General features: G+C 38.7%; 1 protein-coding gene across 7 annotated transcripts in view; it reads left to right on the forward strand.

Moving 5' to 3' along the window:
* The window catches only part of SSH2 (slingshot protein phosphatase 2), a 240,276-nt gene that overhangs the window by 195,554 nt on the left and 23,209 nt on the right, over positions 1 to 21,513 (forward strand). For 6 of the 7 annotated variants that reach the window (XM_014826925.3, XM_044746250.2, XM_044746252.2 and 3 more), the window contains 4 exons: positions 2,975 to 3,169; positions 7,348 to 7,441; positions 7,559 to 7,687; positions 17,448 to 17,494. In XM_014826925.3, the coding sequence (XP_014682411.2) occupies positions 2,975 to 3,169; positions 7,348 to 7,441; positions 7,559 to 7,687; positions 17,448 to 17,494 (465 nt within the window). Of the gene's footprint in view, positions 1 to 1,494; positions 1,702 to 2,974; positions 3,170 to 7,347; positions 7,442 to 7,558; positions 7,688 to 17,447; positions 17,495 to 21,513 lie in introns of those variants that run through there. The other variant, XM_044746254.2, reaches the window with a different exon arrangement.

A 21,513-nucleotide genomic window follows, 5' to 3' on the forward strand; every position in this document is an offset into this window, starting at 1 on the left:
GCTCCTTATTATGGATGAGAAAACTGAGGTTTTGGAGGTTTTGGAGTTATGAGGTAACATAACTGGCCTGAGAGTATCTCTTCCATTTAAACAGACTGTATTCTCATTCTCTTGTTCTAGATTATCTAGAAAAATGATCTAATATAACCAGAGAATGATGTGACTTTAAGATTCCAAGTCCATCCCTCAGTCAGAGATTTGAATTTGAGTTCCTTGTTCAGTTGCCTGTTCCACAAAGGAAGTTCCCAGGAGGAGCAGAAAGGACAGAATGCAAGCCTAACCAGAAATAAAGGAGCCAGAGAAGGACTCCAGGGAGATGGTTTATCCCTGAATAACAAGATTGATAGGCTTGAGGTGGGTGGGGTCCTGAAACAGTCAGCTGAACAATTAACAGTCTTGTCCTTTCGTGCAGAGTAATTGAGGTAAGACAGAGTTTCAAGTCATGTGTTTTAGACCAGATTTTTAGATTTAGGGCATATTTCACAGATAAATTTCTCGTGGAAAACTTATGACCTCCTTTGACTAAGGCTCAGTTAAAAGTAACTGACCTGTCTATTCTCAGGCACCAAGTAAAACTGAACAGCGTAAGTCCCATAAATGACAGTGTTTTCAGTTATATTTTGGGAAGGAGTAGAAAACAGTCTTAATTCTTAAGACAGTGAAGATTCAAGTAATACTTAGATCAAGCTTTAATGTTCTAAAGTAGACTGAGTAGTCCTAGCTCTGTTAGCTTATTGCAGAATAAACTTTTTTTTCATGTACCACATGGGTAGTAGTGAACTGAAAGTCAGAGGGAAAAGAATACATGATGTATGGATCAAAGCTGCATTTAGACCAGGTGTTTCCTTCACAGGAAGGTGGTTACTGCAGCCTCCCACTCCTTTGTGCAGCTGAAGGATCTGAGGCGGCTAAGGCTGGAGTGAATTTTAGGGCACTTGCACCAGACACTTGTGGCATATGCTTTTGAAGCATGTGTTTCCCGGTTGAAGAAAACATGCGTTGAGTATCTTGTACATTGCCCTAAGTTGGTCCTTACCTTTGAATCTGTGTAGTGAAACTGAAATTCACTGAGAGTTCTCTGAGAATTTGACTGACTTCTCTGAGACCGTGGCTTACTTTGAGTAACAGAAAGCATTTTAAAAGATTCCATAACTTAGTTTTTAAGGAAAAATTTGTTTCCCTAATAAAAAGAGACTGGCATGGTTCTCCCTTATCAAATTGATAATGATTTTATTTTATCTCTTTTTTTTATTTTTTAAATTTATTTATTTATTTTTTTGGTAAGGAAGATTGGCCCCGAGCTAACATCTGTGCCAGTTTCCTCTATTTTGTATATGGGACACGGCCGCAGCATGGCTTGATGAGCAGTGTATAGGTCCGCACCTGGGATCCCAACCCATGAACCCCAGGCCACCAAAGCGGAGCACACGAACTTAACCACTACATCACCGGGCCAGCCCCTAACAATTTTATTTTTTATTTTACATTACACAGGGTTGACAAAGACTCAAGGAACAGACACTGTCATGTACTATTGGTGGGAGAATAAACTAGAGTAACCTTTCTGTGAATGATTTGCCAATATGCTTTATCATTTTGCATGCCCTTTGACCTAGTAATTCTACTAAAAATTTCTCCTAAGGTAATAATCATGGGTGTGTGCAAAAATCTAACTATAAGAATGTTTGTCAGTGTTCTAATAGCAGCAAAAAATGGAAAACAGTTTAAATGTCTGAAAAATAGGAATCATTTAAATTGTGGTACATCCATGTTACTAAATATTATTCAACCATTACAGATTACCTAGTTGAAGAATATTTATTGACAGGGAAAGATGCTAATGACAAGAGCAAGTTAAAATGGTATGCACGATATGGTCATATCTTTATTATAGATCTACATATAGACAAAAAGACTGGAAAGATCTGTACTAAAACCTTAGCAGTGATTATTTCTGGATGGTCAGATTATAGGATGTTTCTTCCTTTTACCTGAGATCCTTAAATTTTCTAAAGTAAGCAATGACCACTTTTGTTATAAGAGAAAAAAAATAATGAGGCATTTTTAAGAAAAAGATATAAACAGATTGGCCACAGAATTCTCTCCTCTTGTCCTTTTCCCTTAGGAGAGAAAGAGTAGTTTATAGCTAATAGGGCATTTCATTCAACAAATACACTCTGTGCTCTTCCTTTGAACTAGGATTCTTTTAGGCACTTGAGATACATCAGTAAACAAAACATAGAAAGATCCCTGCTCTTGTGTAACTAACTTCCTAGCATTTCTGCCTTTAGCTTTTCCAAAGTATATAACCAAAAAGGTACTTTTCAGTTTTGTTTACCCTTCTTGGGTTCCTGAGTTCAGAGTCAGAGATTTAATTAGGCTCAGAATAACCAGAGCTGTTCTTAGAAAGTAGCTCAAGTGTATGAATAAATGGTTTTAAAAGACTGGGAGACTAAGGCAGCAAGAGTGATAAACGTCATTAGATCAGTGCTTCCTGGACATTAAAGGACATGTCCTCAAGGCTTAGGGACAGCTATCTGTGTGATCTTTGTGGAGCCTCTAAGAGTCATAGAGGGTGTATGCTGTAACATGATTCTGTGCCAAAGGAAACAAATCTTTATATAGTAAATGGTTGAGATCTTTAGTTCTCTAGTGATACAGCATAGCCACAGCATGGTTCCAAATATGGAATCCTGAGATCCATAGGTATCTGGACCTGTTTTTCACTGGTGGGTTGTCAGTTCTCCTGCTCCCCTCTACCCTGCATTGTAATAATGTGTCATATCTTTCAGCAAGAAATTGTCTAGTTGATTGCTATGAATACGTAATATAGTTGAATTCCAGGGAGTAGATTCTCCAGAGGCCAAATTTAAAAGAGGATTTAAAAATTAGAAGAGTTTGGGGTACACATGGATTATTGGCCTTTTGGTACTCTCACAGTTCCACAGTGCTCATTTCCAAGCATATCTTTCAGGTCTGCACTACAGAGTTTACACAAGGCTTGTGAAGTGGCCAGAATGCATAACTACTACCCGGGCAGCCTGTTTCTCACCTGGGTGAGTTATTACGAGAGCCATATCAACTCAGATCAATCCTCAGTCAATGAATGGAATGCTATGCAGGATGTGCAGTCCCACCGGCCTGACTCTCCAGCTCTCTTCACAGCCATGTAAGTCCATTTGCTGAGGATTGTGGAAGTCCTCTCTCTTGTGTCCTAGGGGATCATAAGCAGCATGTTCTTCCCTAATCTCGCCTCTTGGGGAATTAATCCTACTCAATGATATTAGTCATTTTCTACACTACACATCTGCCACACAAAGAACCCTATTCTTTCTGTTGTCTACAAAGGCCTGAAGAGTTTCACTCTTGGGCACAATGGAGTTCTTCCATAGTTAAGAACTAGAATACCATAAAATCTCAATTCAGATTCCACTAATTTGAAATTCAACCTTAAAGGAGGCCGAAGCCTGCCTTTGCATTATCTGTGAAGGAAGTATTTGGTAAGCAAATTAATGACAAAGAGAAACTTTTAGAGGGATGTGTTTCTACTACTTAAGGAAACAGGATGTTTCCAGTCAATTTAAAAGAAGGTTGTTACGCTAATTTTAAACTGATTTCCAATCAAATTTTTTATTTTTATTTATTTATTTTTTGAGGAAGATTAGCCCTGATCTAACATCTGCCGCCAATCCTCCTCTTTTTGCTAAGGAAGACTAGCCCTCAGATAAAACCATGCCCATCTTCCTCTACTTTATATGTGGGACGCCTGCTACAGCATGGCTTTATAAGCCGTGCATAGGTCTGCACCAGGGATCCAAACCAGCGAACCCTGGGCTGCCGAAGCAAAGTGTGTGGAATTAACCGCTGCGCCACTGGGCCAGCCCCTTAAATTTTTTTAAAAATATTTTACAATTTAAGTTTCTTACTCAGCCCACCTTTGCCTTGTTAAGTCTTTGTCAGTAAGACTTTATTAAATCTCCCTGGTGTGCTGTGAGTTGGATAAAGGCCTAAGGTGGAGCTAATGTTTATTTCCTTTTTAGGTCTATGTGTTGAAACTTATGTGACTATTTTGGAATTTTTTTTTTTCACACACTTAGTTCCTGCTTTGGAAATTAATCAGGATGTTTATTTTGCCCTGAATTGATCTTTCTGCACTTCCAAGGTATTCTACAGCTGGGAAAGAAGAATAGCTACTTACTATCTGACCTTACAAACCTTGACTTTCAGAGTCCTCAAGTCCAGAACAGTTCACAAGTTGTTTTTAAAAAAGACTTCGTTTACGATGACAGATGACAACTAGACTTTTGGTAGTGAACACAGTGTAGTGTATACAGAAGTTGAATCGTAATGATGTTCACCGGAAATCTATACAACGTTATAAACCAATGTTACCTCAATTAAAAAAAAAAGAGGCTTAATTTAGATAATAGTGTGATAAATGCTTTTTACTAGAAAAGGTGAAATTTCCAAGAATTGTGTGAACGGAACAGTCAAAAAGGCAGTAGAAGCTTTTTGCATAGGGTGTTATTGATACTGAGACCAATTGGTACTAGTAGCTTGAGTCCTTTCAAGATCCCACAGTAATTAAAAAGATAAGGATTAGTCTGGCTTTCAGAATCTTTGGAAATGTTACTGATTTCATGCTTTACAGCTGGTTGATGGGTATGAGAGGAATGGATGTCTTATCTGGCCCAAAATGGACATTCTGGGGCTGGCCTGGTGGTATAGTGGTTAAGTTTGCATACTCTGCTTCGGCAGCCCAGAGTTCGCCGGTTCAGATCCTGGGCACAGACCTACACACAACTTATCAAGCTATGCTGTGGTGGCATCCCACATAAAAAATAGAGGAAGATTGGCTCAGCAACAATCTTCCTTACCAAAACAAAACAAAAAAAAGGACATACTGAACCAGACTTACATGAGAGAAAGAAAACCCTTCTCATGTTTAAAACAATTTTATTAGAGAAAATTTGGAAATTACAGCACAAAAAAAGAAAAAAAATGAAATTGTCCACTATCTATCTATATCTCCAAGCAAGAATAATAATGTAAAATGTAGTTCCTGGAACATGATAGAGACTCATCAAATTTTGGTTCTTGGTATATACGATATAACCCTAATTTTCAGGTATACTTAATGAACAAATGTCTGTTCATAGAAAAAGAGACTGAAACCTGTAGGTCGGAGTATGAATGATTATCTCTGATAGATTTTCCATGATTTTTATTTTCTTTGTGTTTTTATGTATTTTCTAACTTTTTCTCTAGTGAAATCCAGGGAGAGAGTGTGTTTGTGTTGTAATGCTTTTTCTGTTACCTTCTCCTTACTGAGCTGACTAGAAAAGCCTAAAAAAGAATGCTGAGAATACAGTGAAAATGTGTGCCAAAATGGGCCTAAGTGCTCTACTGTGAATAAAGTTTCTATTTTGAAATCCAAGGAAGGGGGAGAAGGGAACATACATGTATGGTGTCTCTGGTGTATGTCAGATGCTGTGCCAGGCACTGCATACGTGGCATCTCATGTTATTCTCTTAAGAACTTCATGAGGCAGATATTATTACTGTCCTCAATTTAAAGAAAAGGAAACAGACTCAGAGAAGGAAAGGAATTTGTCCAAGGTCACTAGTAAGTAGCAGGGCTGGGATTAAAATCCAGATGTGTCTGCTCTCAAAGCACTCTGCCTCGGGACAGCCAGGTGGCTCGGGTTAAGTGCTCACGTTCTGCTTTGGCGGCCCAGGGTTCACTGGTTCGGATCCTGGGTGCGGACATAGCACCGTGTGGCAAGCCATGCTATGGTAGGCGTCCCACGTATAAAGTAGAGGAAGATGGGCACGGATGTTAGCTCAGGGCCAGCCTTCCTCAGCAAAAAGAGGAGGATTGGCAGCAGATGTTAGCTCAGGGCTAATCTTCCTCAAAAAAAAAAAACACTCTGCCTCAAACAAGTGTGAAGGATTGGGAAAAAAAGATTGCTAAACTAGAGAATCTAACCCATGCACACAGGTGCTAAATTTGTTTTTACCATTATTTCTTTTTAATAGAAGGCTAAAATGATCACTTTCTACCATTAGCTATCTTTCTATACATTACCAAATGTATAACTTTCTACCATAACCATAGACGTGGTTAAGAATTTCAATCCTAGTCAAGGCAGGGAGGCCTTGGCTGATTGACAGGGAAATGTCACAGGTATTAGCTGTATTCTGCAGGGTTCATGAGCAACTAAGAGCCCAAGTGGTGGGGAGCCTCAAGGTTGTAGGGTCAGAGCATCCATCTTTAGAGATTACTGAAGCTATTTTTGCAGCCCGTGATAAAGCTGTAGGCAGCAAGGGCAGGCAGAATGCCTGAAGGCTTAGTCAATTTCCATCTCCAAATAAGGAGGTACAGAGCAGATACCTTTCTTGAGTAGGTAGGAGGGAAAGATGAGACAGAAAGTGCTGTCAGCCTCACTCAAGTTCTGCATAATATGAAATAAAATGCTTTTAGTGAGAAGCATCCAGTTACATTGGACCAATACTTTTCTAGTAACTGGATAGTCGGCTTCCTAATTTGACTTCATATTAAAGTTCCAAGGGTAATTTTATTTTTAAGACAGTCAGAAGACTAAAGGAAGCAACCTAATCCTGCAGGTAGAGTGTTAGGCTGGGCTGAAAGTTCTGGTTCTCCTGCCAATGAATGTAATCATTGGCATGTCATTTAACCTTTCAGCTGTTTATTTCCTTTATCTGTAAAATGGGGATAAGAATTTCACAGAGTTACTGTGAGAGCTTTTGTGAACAAGAAAGCATTTTGGATGGAAGAACTCCAGGTAGTTAATCCTTGAAACCCATTTTGGAAGAGAATTTGCCTCATCGAAGAAGACAGAAATCACTCTTCCTTCTTTACTGTTTTCTAGAACCATAGGAATAAATGATTAGCATCGGGTGGCATTTCAAGCTACAGAAGAACCAGTTTCGTGGTAGCTCACACCACTGGTCTACCCAGCTTAGTATTCTCACTCAGCAAGTAGTACTCAGGGGTACTTGATGGGCAAGTATGGAAATGATCCTTCCTTAAAGTATTACACTCAGTATAGCCTATTTTTGCCTTTATTCCTTCACGGATCTATATACATGAATATATTTTAGGGCCTTTAGACATGTATGCCTCTTCAAGTAATAATTTCTACATGTTTGCATTCTATACATTCTGAAAAGAGACATTTTAAAATAGAATTTTCGTTTTGTCACGCCTCCAGAATATAAATTTTAGTGTAATAGGAGGCCTGCCAATTTGGAAACATAATCAAATGACATATTCATTAACTTAGTCAAGTTTCTGCCTAAGAAAAATCACCATTTCTCTCCTCAGACCAACTGAACGTGAGCGAACAGAAAGGCTAATAAAAACCAAATTAAGGGAGATTATGATGCAAAAGGATTTGGAGAATATTACATCCAAAGAGGTAAGAGACCTTGAGGCTTCATTGTTCCAAGGTTAGAGGGGGGGCTAGAAATGCTGAATGATTGAAAGTATAGTGGGACTTTACAGAGATTAGTACAATATGCCATCTTTGTTTCAGATACGAACTGAGTTGGAAATGCAAATGGTGTGCAACTTGCGAGAATTCAAGGAATTTATAGATAATGAAATGATAGTGATCCTTGGTCAGATGGATAGCCCTACGCAGATATTTGAGCATGTGTTCTTGGTAAGTCTTAGGGCCACTTTAAGTAGTGTGCTGAAGCTAGTCTATACCACCTCTTGGGGGGCAGCTATTAATATATTAATAATATAGTAATAATATATTATTTTATTATATTTAAATAAAATGTAACTTAGATTAAAAACAAAGGTTTAATGTCATAAATACTCAGACTTCATCACTTCATAATCATTTTACTACATTTTACTATTATCTGTGCTCTTAAGGTTATTTACATCTATTGTATGGTAGAAATGTTATATAGTGGTGTGCTTCTACTCGTCTCTTCCCAATTTATCATTCAGTGATGTCAAGCTGGTGGATTAAAATTGACTATGGTGGGAAAATTTACACCAAGGAAATTGGCAAACGCTACAAATCAGGCCTTTTCCCCCATGGATTGTTAAATACTTCGTCTGTTCTTCATAATAGTCAAAGTCAAAAACAGAGCAGTCCACAATGGTTTTATACAGTGTTCCAAATAGAATGATCCTTTGAAGTCAGTCTTTCAAATTGGCCAAAAGTGTCTAAGGTCTGATATATCTGAGCAGAGCAGGAGGGAACCACTTATAACTGAGAGGCTATTGGTCTTTCAAACATTTAGAACCTTGTAGCTACATTTTGAGTCTCGCAAATCCTTTGTGATTACCAGAAACTCAGTGACTCAAAATTGTTCTTCATGATTCCTAAACATTCAGTGACCTGTTGATTATCCCAAGGAGACCTCTCTGACAGATGGATTAAGAAAGCTTCTAAAATCCTAAGACTCATTTTCCTCCCAAATGTTAGAGTTCTAGTTTTCATCTGTACGTGATAGTGGGAACAAGGTTAACAAGGATAATTAAAATCAGTGGGAAACACCAAAACCTCATTTTTGTTTTCACTTCCCACTCACTTTGACCAGAAATCCTAATAAGGAACTAAATCGATTGGTTTGAATTTCACTTCCTTTCTCTAGGAAGGACATTTGTGAACTCTGAAATGATTAGAAGCTGAGAAACAGGGAAGAGAAATAAATGCCCTGGAACTGACTAAACTGGATCTCCTCACCCTGCATATTGAAGTTTATTTCACCAAGCAGTCAGACTTTGTGCCATCGAATTTGTGCCCTGAATTAACTTGTTGACACTCTAGAGTATGTGTGCTTTTAGAGTGATTCATAGTGGTATATAGCTAGGAAATTACTCACGAAAAGCTGTGAGCTGGAACGGAAATTTTTTTTTTATTACTTTAACTTTGACCAACACGTATTGCCATTTCTGAATGTAGATCATACTGCAAAGTTGTTATTGACTTTTCCATTTGTAAAGCACCTGGCTTTGTTGTCTTTTGTGTATACTTCCATGAGGGTTCAAGTATTCCCTGCTCTTGTGTTGTTGGAAAGAATTTTTGTCTTAGCTGTAGAAAACTTATGAGTCACTCATTCAAGTGGACCCTGCCCCCAACTGTCTCCATGTAACGTGACTAATTCTTAGGAAAGGCAAGTGCCTATAGCCAAAAATAGCTCATGTTAGAAAGTAACCAAAGCTGTAAACTTGGAAGTCACTTTCCCATTGAGCTTGGATTTTAATATCTAAAAGGATGTGGACACAATGAATATCAAGTACAGTCAATATCTGACTCGTCAACCTGCTTACTTTCAGGGGTATTTCCCTGCGTCTGTGATGCCACCACCTCAAGAACTACCTTCTCCTTACCCTCTCCTCAAATGATGTATGTTAGGACATATAAACAAATTTTAATAGTATTCTAGGCAGAAAAAGAACAAGCCAGTTCTCCCCATATTACAGTCCCTGATCAACTACAAGTGCATTTGAGTATTTATACCAATAGATTCATTATATTATTTCATGATTATTGGCATATCCTTCTGTCTTGGGTTTTTTCTTATTACAAAAATAATTTATGTTCATTGTAGAAAATTTAGACAGTTTTAGACGACAATAATTAACATTTAATCATCACCAAGAGAGATAAGCACTGTTATCTTTTGTTATATAATATTGCATTCCAGTCTTTTTCACTTTTTTTTTTTTTTAAGATTTTATTTTTCCTTTTTCTCCCCAAAGCCCCCCGGTACATAGTTGTGTATTTTTAGTTGTGGGTCCTTCTAGTTGTGGCATGTGGGATACTGCCTCAGCATGCCCTGATGAGCAGTGCCGTGTCTGCGCCCAGGATTCAAACTGGTAAAACCCTGGGCCACCAAAGCAGAGTGCACGAACTTAACCACTTGGCCACTGGACGGCCCCCTTTTTACTTTTTTAATACGTATCTGTGAACATATTTTTGAAAAAAAAGAAAATTTATTCAGCTTCAGATATAATTCTACTTTCTAGAGAATGGACATGTTCTTTCCATTGTAAATATTTTTCTTATTTGGGGAAAAAACTTTCGAACTGGAGAATCCTGAAATTTAACTCTTACCCAACAAAATAAGTGCAAGAACAGGTTGTCTAAACATCTTATTGTGCTTCTTCCTTGCTGGCTTCCTCCCTTTGTTTGCATGACCATATCCTGTGTCCAGACCCCTGTCTCTTCTCCAGTGAGTCTGTGCTCTGCTGGCTTTCCCAGCAATTGACACAGAAAAAGAGGTCTTATCCAAGCTGCAAGTGGTGGTGTTAATTTTCTGTAAAGTCATTTCATCTTGTGTGTGTACCTGACGTGCCTGGAGCGCAAGCACATTGTGTGAAGGGAGGCAGCAGGATTTCTCCCCTCTGTTTGGGAGAATGCTCAGCTCTGCAGTGTCACTGCACAGAGATGTTTATTTGGAAAGGTGTCGAGCTGATATGAAGAAGAAAAGTGTAGGGCATAGAAAATCTGCATCAGAAGAGAGGATTGATTGGTTGGAAGCCAGGGTATTTCCAGAAAAAGAAGTTCTTCCACACCCTTACAAGAGTACCACTTTTCTGAGCTGGAAGCCTTTGCCCAAACAAATCTCAGTATCAGCAGCTCTCTTGGAGGCCATCCGACTTGGCTGAGAAAAAAGTAGATGTGAACAGAGACTCTTTGCAGAAACGCAAGCAGCTTTCTTAGTTAAGGGAAACACTGGAATATTGGACACACAACCAATAATTTTATGCATGAATAAAAAAGTAGTCAGAATTTTTACTGCTGATTGCTATCTTTTTTAAGATTTGACATTACAAATCCTTTTAGATTAGTGGTTACTTTTACTGTAGGTACAGAGAAATGGAGGATATGTAAATAGATAATCAAATGGGCTATTTTAATCATATGCGTGATTTTTGTCTCTCAACTGGAGATGTGTAGCATAAACTTTTCTTAGAAGGAAAAGTTAATAGGGATCTTGTGTCTGGTTGCCACAGTAATGTGGCTCACGGCATTGAGGCTGTAGGTATGATATGATGAAGAAGATATGGACAGGGATACCAGTCCTTGAGATTATGTCCAGTTGTATTGATTTTAACAGAACTCCCTGTACAATCCTTGCTATTTGCCATAAATGTGCTCTCCTCTTCTGTTTTGCTTAAAACATTTGGACCTCAACAAGGCTATTTCTTTTTTTTTTTATTGAGTTATTGATAGGTTACAATCTTGTGAAATTTCAATTGTACATTAATGTTTGTCAGTCATGTTGTAGGTGCACCACTTCACCCTTTGTGCCCACCCCCCACCCCACCTTTCCCCTGGTATCCACTAAACTGTTCTTGGTCCATAGTTTTAAATTCCTCATATGAGTGGGGTCATACACAGATTATCTTTCTCTTGCTGGCTTATTTCACTTAACATAATTCTCTCAAGGTCCATCCATGTTATTGCAAATGGAATGATTTTGTTCTGTTTTGCAGCTGAGTAGTATTCCATTGTATATATGTACCACATCTTCTTTATCCATTCGGCTGTTGATGGGCACTTAGGTTGCTTCCACGTCTTGGCTATTGAAAACAGTGCTGCAATAAACATTGGGGTGCACAGGACTTTTGGGATTGCTGACTTCAGGCTGTTTGGATAAATACCCAGTAGTGGGATGGCTGGATCGTATGGTAGTTCTATTTTTAGTTTTTTGAGGAATCTCCATACTGTTTTCCATAGTGGCTGCACCAGTTTGCATTCCCACCAGCAGTGTATGAGGGTTCCTTTTTCTCCGCAACCTCTCCAACATTTCTTGCTATTAGTTTTAGATATTTTTGTCATTCTAACGGGTGTCAGGTGATATCTTAGTGTAGTTTTGATTTGCATTTCCCTGATGATCAGCGATGATGAGCATCTTTTCATGTGCCTATTGGCCATCAGTATATCTTCTTTGGAGAAATGTCTGTTCATGTCTCCAGCCCATTTTTTGATTGGGTTGTTTGATGTTTTGTGATTGAGTTGCGAGAGTTCTTTATATATTAAGGATATTAAGCCTTTGTCAGATATATGACTTGCAAATATTTTTTCCCAGTTAGTGGGTTGTTTTTTTGTTTCAATCCTGTTTTCATTTGAACAAGGCTATTTCTTGATGATAACTTTTGAAAAGAAATCAATCCCCTGGAACTTTGGCCAGGGTGCAGTGTAGGGGAACCAGAGTGAAAGATGGAAATGAACTTACTTAAAAATGTATTATAGTCCCAAAATTTCATTTTACACTTCAGTAAAATTAGAATATGCTTTGCATAATTACATAGAACATAGTGAAAACCCCCAAGAAATTATATCATTGTAAGCCTGAAAAGCATGGGGAAAAGAAAGATCGAGTCCGTGGAGGGCCCCCGGGGACTACTATGCCTGGCATTTGTATAGAAGGCAGAAAAGTAATTACACTGCCTTGACTCCAGTTCTTTCTTTCAGGTTGAACCTGAAGCAGCCCTAACCACAGCCCAAGTCACTTTGTGTGGGTTTCACTGAGTCAGTAACCTATGCATTTAATTTATTTTGTTTCTGGATATGTATCATTTCAGACTGTCAGACTGAATTTTCTATGGACAGGTAGCTGAAAATCATAGACTCTTCCCATCACGTCAGGGTTATTTCCATCCAGCTGGACAGAGTTCCGCAGAGGATTTAGGTTTCTAAATTAAGAAGTGAGGTGGTCACATTTCCCTGGCTCCAGTTTAGCCACTCAACACTTATTGCTTGGCTTCTGTCCCCTTGAAGTCCTTTGTAGTTCTTGCCTTTTTCTTTGGTGTGGGAGCTAGTTTTCTAAGATTGAGCACAGAGCCTTCAGAACCTCCCATATTTTTTTTAAGCAAGTCGATTGACCCCTGGTCTGTAGAAAAGATCAGTTGTCCATCACTTACTGACCTTTTCCTAAATGGAACTTCAACACAGTGTCCTTGAGATCTCCCAGTTCAACGGCCAAATTACAGATCACTTGTAATACGATGATAGTGCTTGCATAACACTTAACAATTTTCAAAGTGCTTCATTTACTTATCTCACTTGATCATTCATTCAGCAAACATTTGTTGATCCTCTTTACTGTGCTAGGCATGAGACTAGATATTTGCGTGGTCTGACCTAGTTCCATAAAGAGGAAGTGATGAACCATATCAGATAGATACTCATAGAAGGCCAATGCAATGAGGATACAAAGGTGACCCCGAATTAGAGACAGTTGGAAGAGGTCACTGGTAACCGCAGCAAGAGTGATGAGGGCAGAAGCCACAGTGTTGTGGGTTGAGGCACATGGGAAATGAGGAATTAGAGACTGAGTATATTAGATTATATTTCTATGAATTCTGGCTACGAAGAGAAGAGAAAAAGGATGGTGTCTTGGAGAGGATTCAGGATGAAAAGAGAGTTTTTCTATTTTAATATGGGAAAAACTGGTGTGGGTTTTTTTGGCTTATAAACGACAGAAATTTTTCTCACAGTTCTGAGGGCTGGAAGTCTGAGATCCGGGTGCCTACATGGTCGGGTGAGGGCCCAATTATGGGTCACAGACTTCTCTTTGTATTCTCACCTGGCAGGAAGGATTGGGAGAAACTTTGTATTTGTAATTTGAGGGGAAGGTCCCTATAGATACATATAGAACTAGAGTGGGAAGAGTGGTCGGTTTCACAGATAAGGAAAGGGAAGTTGGAGAGGTTAAGCAGTTTGCCCAATACCCCACAGTAGGAAGGGGAGTTGGGACTTGAACCCAAGTCTTCTAATGCTAAATTCCATTTAATTCATAATTCTAAAATAGGTAAATTCTTATTTTTAACTGTTTGCTTTTTCAAAAGACATGAACATATAGCTCAAAGATAGGAAATGGACCTGAAACATTAAAAAGGTGCTCACTTTTACTCCTCAGAGAAATGCAAATTGAAATTACAGTGAGATAACATTTCATACCTAGCAGATTGGCAAAAATTCAAAAGCTTAACCACACATTTTGTTGGCAAGGCTGTGGGGAGAGTGGCACTCTCCTACATTGCTGTTGGGAATGCAGAATTGTTTCAACCTCTATGGAGGAGAATTTGGCAATGTCTAACAAAACTATGCATTTACCCTTGACCCAGCAATCTCACTTACGCAAAAATGAATAATCATTCATAGGAGACTAGTTGAATAAACTGTTATATCACTACCCAATGAAGTACTATGCAGATGTAAGAAAGAATAAGGGAGATCTCTGTGAACTGTGATATGGAGTTGTTTTGAGGGTGTATTGTAAAGTGAAGAAAGCGAAGAACAAAAACAGTATATGTAGTATACAACTGTTGTGTAAGTAAGGGTGATGATAAACATATATTTGCTTACATTTTGTTCAAAATAGAACACAGGTGCAACAAGCCAGAAACTAATAAAAATGGTTACCTATGGAGATTGAAGAGAGGGGTAGGAAGGAGACTTTGAGTTGACTTTTTCGTAAACTTTTGACTTTCAACCTTGTAAAAGTTTTGCATATTCAAAAAAATCAAATGGAAAAAGCACACCCTAAAATTTAATGCAAACAAGATAAACAAACCCAAATGTATATCAAGTTGATAACCTCACAAAAAGGAATTAACTCAAATAACTTTTAAGCATAATACTCCTTATTGTTCTCCTTAGTGAAATATAATAAGGAAAAAAAGAATTGCAGGGAAAATTTGAACTTAATGGGTATGTTATTGGTTGTGGTATTGGTGTAATAATGAAAGTATTTTGTAAGTAGAGCAAATGCGTTGTTGGGAACCAAGGTTCTCACTGTGGGGTAGGGAGATAGAAATAATGAGGGAGAGGCAAGAAAGAGAGGAAGAACCTTGTGTGTTAATTTGAATTTGGAGGTACCAGTGTAAACTCAGTATTTTTTTAGAAATATTTCCTAGATCTGTCCACTGAAAAGTTTTAGAAGCAGTGACACCCAGTAGTTACGAGAATACCTAATTAATCCCCAGATCTTGATTACAATACCATTCTTCACTAAAAGAACCCAGGGCTCCTTGGAGAAATGGCTGATTCCACTCACAAAGTTAATCTGGAACAACTTTTTGTACCAGAAAGCAAGGAAGTGCTGAACGACTAATGGGGTCATATCAAAAGGAGCCTGCTTGGGGAGATTCCCACTGGCCAAATCAGGACAATTTGAGTGTCCAAAAAAAAAAGGAATAATGGATTATAACATACCAAACAGAAAAAGAATTCAAGAGTCCATAGTGACATTCAAATAAAGGGTGGGAGGATTGATTAAGTGAAACTCCCTTTTTCAGAAGAATGCCAGCTAACGTGCAAAAGGAATCATGGAATTAGAAAATCACCCTTCTGTAAGCTCCGGTAAAATTACTGATTTGGGCAAGATCAGCAATTGATGCTGAAACCATAGTGAAACAGGATATTCACATGGCTTCAAAGATTACTAATACCTATATATTACTGACTAATTGTAATGGAATCTTTATAATGGAGGGATGTGGCAGACACAAAGGTACTACCAAGAATTCAACTCAACATGGCAAATAACAGCAGAAACTGATATCCCGTGCCTCGTGATTTGATGCAGTAGGAAGTACACATCACCCTTGTAATATTCTTGCCAAGAATGTTTGACCTGAATCTAATCATCAGGAAACAATCAGACAAATCCAGATTGTGGGGAGTTTTCCAAGATTACAGACCTGCAGTCTGCAAAAATGTCAGTATTGTGAAAGACGAAATGAATAAAGGCAGGGGTAGACTGTTCTAGATTAAAGGAGACAGAGGCGTGGCGAGTAAATGCCGAATATGATCCTTGATTGAGTCAATATAAAGGACATTTTGAGGACAGTTTTTGAAATGCAAATATGGATCATGTATTATATTAATGTTATCCTTCTTGGTTGTAAAAATAGAATTATGTAGGAGAATGTTCTTGTTCTTAAACAATACATGATCAAGTATTAAAGTGTTATTATGTTCAAATTACTTTCAGAAGGTTCAGGGGAAAAAAGTTTGATTTATGTTGAAAGAAAGAAAAAAGAGAAAACAAGTGTGGCAAAATATTAACAATGTATCTGATGTATCTTCCGGATAATCTGCAGAACTCCCCTTTTTAAAACTTTTGTGTGTGATGTTTCCCTAATTTGTTTGACAGAAGCTACTATTTCACTCTCTCCCACTACACACACACACACCCTACTCCCCTCCCCAACTCCCTAGATGCATCATAATACGCTAGAAAGAATGTGGGTTTTAAAATGAAATCTAGGTATTCATAATAATGCCACTTTGTTCATTCAACAAATGTTGAATACCTGCCAGCTGCCAGGCATTGTGCAGGGGTTTCCATAGGGAACAAGAGACCTGGTTCCTGTCCTCAAGAAACTTCTCTTATAGTAGAGGAAAGAGGTCGTAAATAAGTACATGAATAAATATTCAAATAAAAATTGTGAGACATGCTATTGAAAAAAATCAGAGTACAGTCGCCCCTAATCCATGAGGGATACATTCCAAGACCCCCAGTGGATGCCTGAAACCACAGATAGTGTGAACCCTTTATATACTGTGTTTTTTCCTATACATACATATTTGAGGTGCGGCAGCAAAACCAGCACAAATTTCTTTTTCCTTCTTCACAATTTCACAGTTAGATTTGTTCTTAACTGTAGATCTTAGCAACCTCAGCATGCAATTTTTTTCTTTCCTTATTAAGTTGAGAACTTTCACCTTTTCACATAAAGGAAGCACTTTACAGCTTCCCTTTGGTGTATCTGGATTGCCAACCTCACTACTTTGGCACTTCTGGGGCCATTATTAAGTAAAATAAGGGTTACTTGAACATAAGCACTGCGGAACCGCACAGTCGATCTGATAACCAAGAGGGCTAGTAAGTAACTAATGGCAGGTAGCCTAAACAGCATGGATACGCTGGACAGAGGGATGGTTCACGTGCTGGACAGGAGGGCACAAGATTTCATCGCACCACTCAGAACAGCACACAATTTAAAACTTATGAATTATTTCTGGAATTTCCCATCTAATATTTTCAGACTGCAGTTGACCACCAGTAGCTGAAACTGGAAAGAAACCGCAGATATGGGGGGAACTGCTGTGCTATAAGCAAGAATAACAGGCAACATTTAACTCAGATTAAAGGATGGTCAAAGACACCTCTCCAGCAATGTGATCTTGAGCAAAAATTATTTGAATTCTATCAGGGTTGGTTTTATCTGTAAAAATGAAGATAACTTTCTTACTCTATCATTTGTGAAAACTCAGTGTGATAACATACGAAGTCTATGGTACATAGAAAGGAAACTCCGTAGATGTTCCTGGCCTTCTTTTTAGAAACTCTGCTGCTTCCCTCACAGGTCTCCTTTTCACATATTGTATTTGGTCAATTTGCCAATACTCTCCTAACCTTGTCTTTTTGGTTCCACAGGGCTCGGAATGGAATGCCTCTAACTTAGAGGATTTACAGAACCGAGGGTAAGCACACAGAGCAATTGCTGACACACCATGTGACAGAAATCACTGTTTAATCTTTATATTTTCCAGTCAGAGAGCTATCAATGAGTAATCTTTTTTTTTTTTTTTAACCCATAAGCCTGCCACCCAACTTCCATTAAGCTGGCTTTTTATTTCCTTACAGTATGCTTTTTTTTTGGTGAGGAAGATTGATCCTGAGTGAACATCTTTTGCCAATCTTCCTCTTTTTTTCCCCCCTCCCCAAAGCCCCAGTACATGGTTGCATATCCTAGTTATAAGTCCTTATTGTTCTTCTATGTGGGATGCCACCACAGCATGGCTTGATGAGTGGCACGTAGGTCTGCACCCAGGATCCGAACCGGCGAACCCCAGGCTGCTGAAACGGTGCATGCGAACTTAACCGCTACACCACCAGGCCACCCCTCGATGAGTAATCTTAAGCTTAAGAGTTGCTTCCAGTTAATTCTAATCAGGTGGAATCTAATAAAAATTAAAAGGGCTGGTCTCCCACTGTTTCATCCCCCCACCTCCCGAGAAAGATCAACTGTGTCAGTGGAAAGGCTTTCAAAAACAAATGTGCAAGCCTTTCATGCAGTTTCAAACCAAATACACTTAGTGGTTCCTTTTGTTTGTTTGTTTGTTTTTAACTCTGGGGTTTTTTTTAGAGCAGTTTAAAGTTCACAGCTAAATGGAGGGGAAGGTACAGAGATTTCCATATACCCCTGCCCCTACACATGGACAGCTTCCCTCATTATCAACATCCCCATCAGAGTGGTACATTTGGTACAACTGATGAACCTACATTGACAACACATAATCACCCAAAGTCCATAGTTTGCGTTACAGTTCACTCTTGGTGTTGTGCGTTCTATGACTTTGGACAAATGCATAATGACATGTATCCATCATTATGGTATCACACAGAGTATTTTTGCTGCCCTAAAAATCCTCTGTGCTCCACCCATATATCTCCCCAACGCCAACCCCAACCCCTGGCACCACTGATCTTTTCACTGTCTCCATAGTTTTGCCTTTGGTTCCTATTTTTATGTAAGAGTACACAAAACTGCATCTGTTGGGTTCACAGAGCTGTTCATTCAACATTTATCAAGCATCTTCTGTGGGCCAGCATAATACTAGGTGCCAGGGATCCAAAGATAAATAAGACTCAGTCCCTATCCTTTTATAGTAAGGTGCTTGAGGACTAAGTTAAGTTATAAATGTAAAATGGACAAGCCTCTGAAATTGAACAAGAAGACCTACCTTGTATTAAGAAATGTGCCCCCTGGGGCTGGCCCCGTGGCCGAGTGGTTAAGTTCGCACGCTCTGCTGCAGGCGGCCCAGTGTTTCGTTGGTTCGAATCCTCGGCGCAGACATGGCACTGCTCATCAAACCACGCTGAGGCAGCCTCCCACATGCCACAACTAGAAGGACCTACAATGAAGAATATACAACTATGTACTGGGGGGCTTTGGGGAGAAAAAGGAAAAAAAAAATAAAATCTTTAAAAAAAAAAAAAGAAAGGTACCCCCAAGTAGCATAGTTATTGAGTTGAGACCACAGTGAACATTCAGCAAGCAAAAAGCTGCCATTCTTCCCTTTTTACTTCTTAGCTAATGCCTAAATTTTTCATTGAACTTGGCCTTAGGAGGTCAAATCATCCCAATAAGAGAAAATCACATCTGGAAATTGGCCATGCTAACTCTTCATTGTGAGCAGGGATAAGACCTGCTGAGACACAGAGGTAATGGTGGCTGCCTGGCTGGCTTCTGGCTGCCTGTTTTCTCAGCTACCGGTCAGCCTTCTGGTTATCTTTAACATGATTCGATGCATACTCCCTTTGTTTCCCCCAGAAGAAAGGTATGTCATAATTGCTAAAATGAACTTGGATCAGGACTGAAGCCAAATGATTATACAAAGAATTCCAGGAGGGGATATCTGGTTACTTAATTTAAGATATGGAAGTAAATAGAAGTTGGAAAATTTAAATAGATAAGGATTGAATCTAGAGTTCTTGAAAGCAGAGACTGTATCTTACTTTTGTGTGAAACATACATCTTCCCAGCTCAGAGCTTTATATCAAGAATGGTGCTCAGTAAATGTGAAGGAATGGTAGAAAAATTGACAGACTGACTTGTGGGAAACTAACACCTAGATACAGTGTTTAATATGAAATCTGAGATTTGATATAGCAGTGCTTGCCAAATGCATTGGAATCACATCATGCATACATACACTTTGACTTTTGACGGGAGATGAGAGCTATTCGTTTCATTTACTACTTATAAGGCTAAATTATAAAACACAGATATAACTGTCTTAAAAAACAGTATAGTTGGATTCTCAGACATCTTTGTAACTCTGGTTTTTTAAATTCACTCCTTCTTAAACTTTAATGGATAAAGAATTACAGTTCAGGAATCTGTACACAAATCATGTGTACTGCCCCCTGTGGATGATTTAAGGGATTTTCAAGAGCAATTTTGACAATAAGGCCATTTTCACCCAATCTGCTAACTTCAGAAACCCAAAGAAAGTGCTACTCCATATTGAGATAGCAAAGAAATTTCAGAAAGTACCAATTCTAATTGGTAGTAGCTGCCTAGAGTTCTGTAATGAAAAGGATTGAGAAGCCCTGTCCTGCCGTAATCAATTACTGAAGAAGGGGTTGGAGGAGTGAGGTTGTTCATTTTTATTTTAAATAAAATGAGAAGTGTGCTTACCTTTTCTTTGAAACAGTTTTATTGAGATAAAATTCACATACAATTCACCCATTTAAAATGTACACTTTGGTTGTTTTTAGTATATTCACAGAGTTGTACAACAGTCGACTTAGAACATTTTTTTTTTTAAAGATTTTATTTTTTTCCTTTTTCTCCCCAAGGCCCCCCGGTACATAGTTGTATATGCTTAGTTGTGGGTCCTTCTAGTTGTGGCATGTGGGACGCTGCCTCAGCGTGGTTTGATGAGCAGTGCTATGTTCACGCCCAGGATTCGAACCAACGAAACACTGGGCCATCTGTAGCGGAGCGCGCGAACTTAACCACTCGGCCACGGGGCCAGCCCCAGAACATTTTTTAAACCCAAAACAAAAGCCTGTACCCTTCAGCAGTCACTCCCATTTCCCTTCTTCCCCCCAGCCTCTAGAAGCTACTAATTTTCTTTCTGTCACTATAGATTTGCCTATTCTGGACATTTCATTTAAATGGAATCATACAATATGTGGTCTTTTAGGAGTGGTTTCTTTCATTTACCATTATTTTCAAAGTGTATCAATGTTGTAGCATGTATTAGTACTTCATTTTTTATTGCCAAATAATATTCCATTATATGGGTGTGTACCACATTTTATTTATCCATTTGTCAGCTGATGGACGTTTAGTTTATTTCCACTTTTTTTTACTATTATGAATACTTCTGTGACCATTCATTTACAAATTTTTGGGTGGATTTATGCTTTCATTTCTCTTGGGTTCATACCTAGGAGAGCAATTTCTGGGTCATATGGTAACTCTATGTTTAACCTTTTGGGGAACTGCTACACTGTTAGTTGCATGTGCTTGCTTTTTAAATTAAAAAGAAAAAATCCTTTCTAGTAATGGACTTTGATGCTGAGTTAAAACAGATTCAAATCATCTCCCAGAAAAATTTTAGTCTTTTGACCTTAACCACAGAATTGTTTAGCTATGGCTCTTCCTTTCTGTAGTCATTTCTCTGTCTTTAGAGATTGGGTTTGTAGAACTTCACATGTGATTCTGAGAAGGAAGCAGCTTCTGCAGAGAGAAATGCATGAGTCTCTCTTGTTGTTGGAAGAAATCCCAGTGATGTCTAAGTTCACACAGCATTGAGGAAAAGATAACCCTTTGCAAATTAAGCCCAAGTGTTTATTAACATTGCTCAGTGAGAGAGAGAGCAGAATAACTTTTTGATACAGAAAGCCCTTTCAGCAACCATCTCAGTACAGGGAAAACTCTCAGACACATCTGCTGCCATAGCAGCCAGGAATGCAGCCTAGAGCG

The sequence above is a fragment of the Equus asinus genome, chromosome 13 (assembly GCF_041296235.1).
Source record: "Equus asinus isolate D_3611 breed Donkey chromosome 13, EquAss-T2T_v2, whole genome shotgun sequence".
NCBI lineage: Eukaryota > Metazoa > Chordata > Mammalia > Perissodactyla > Equidae > Equus > Equus asinus.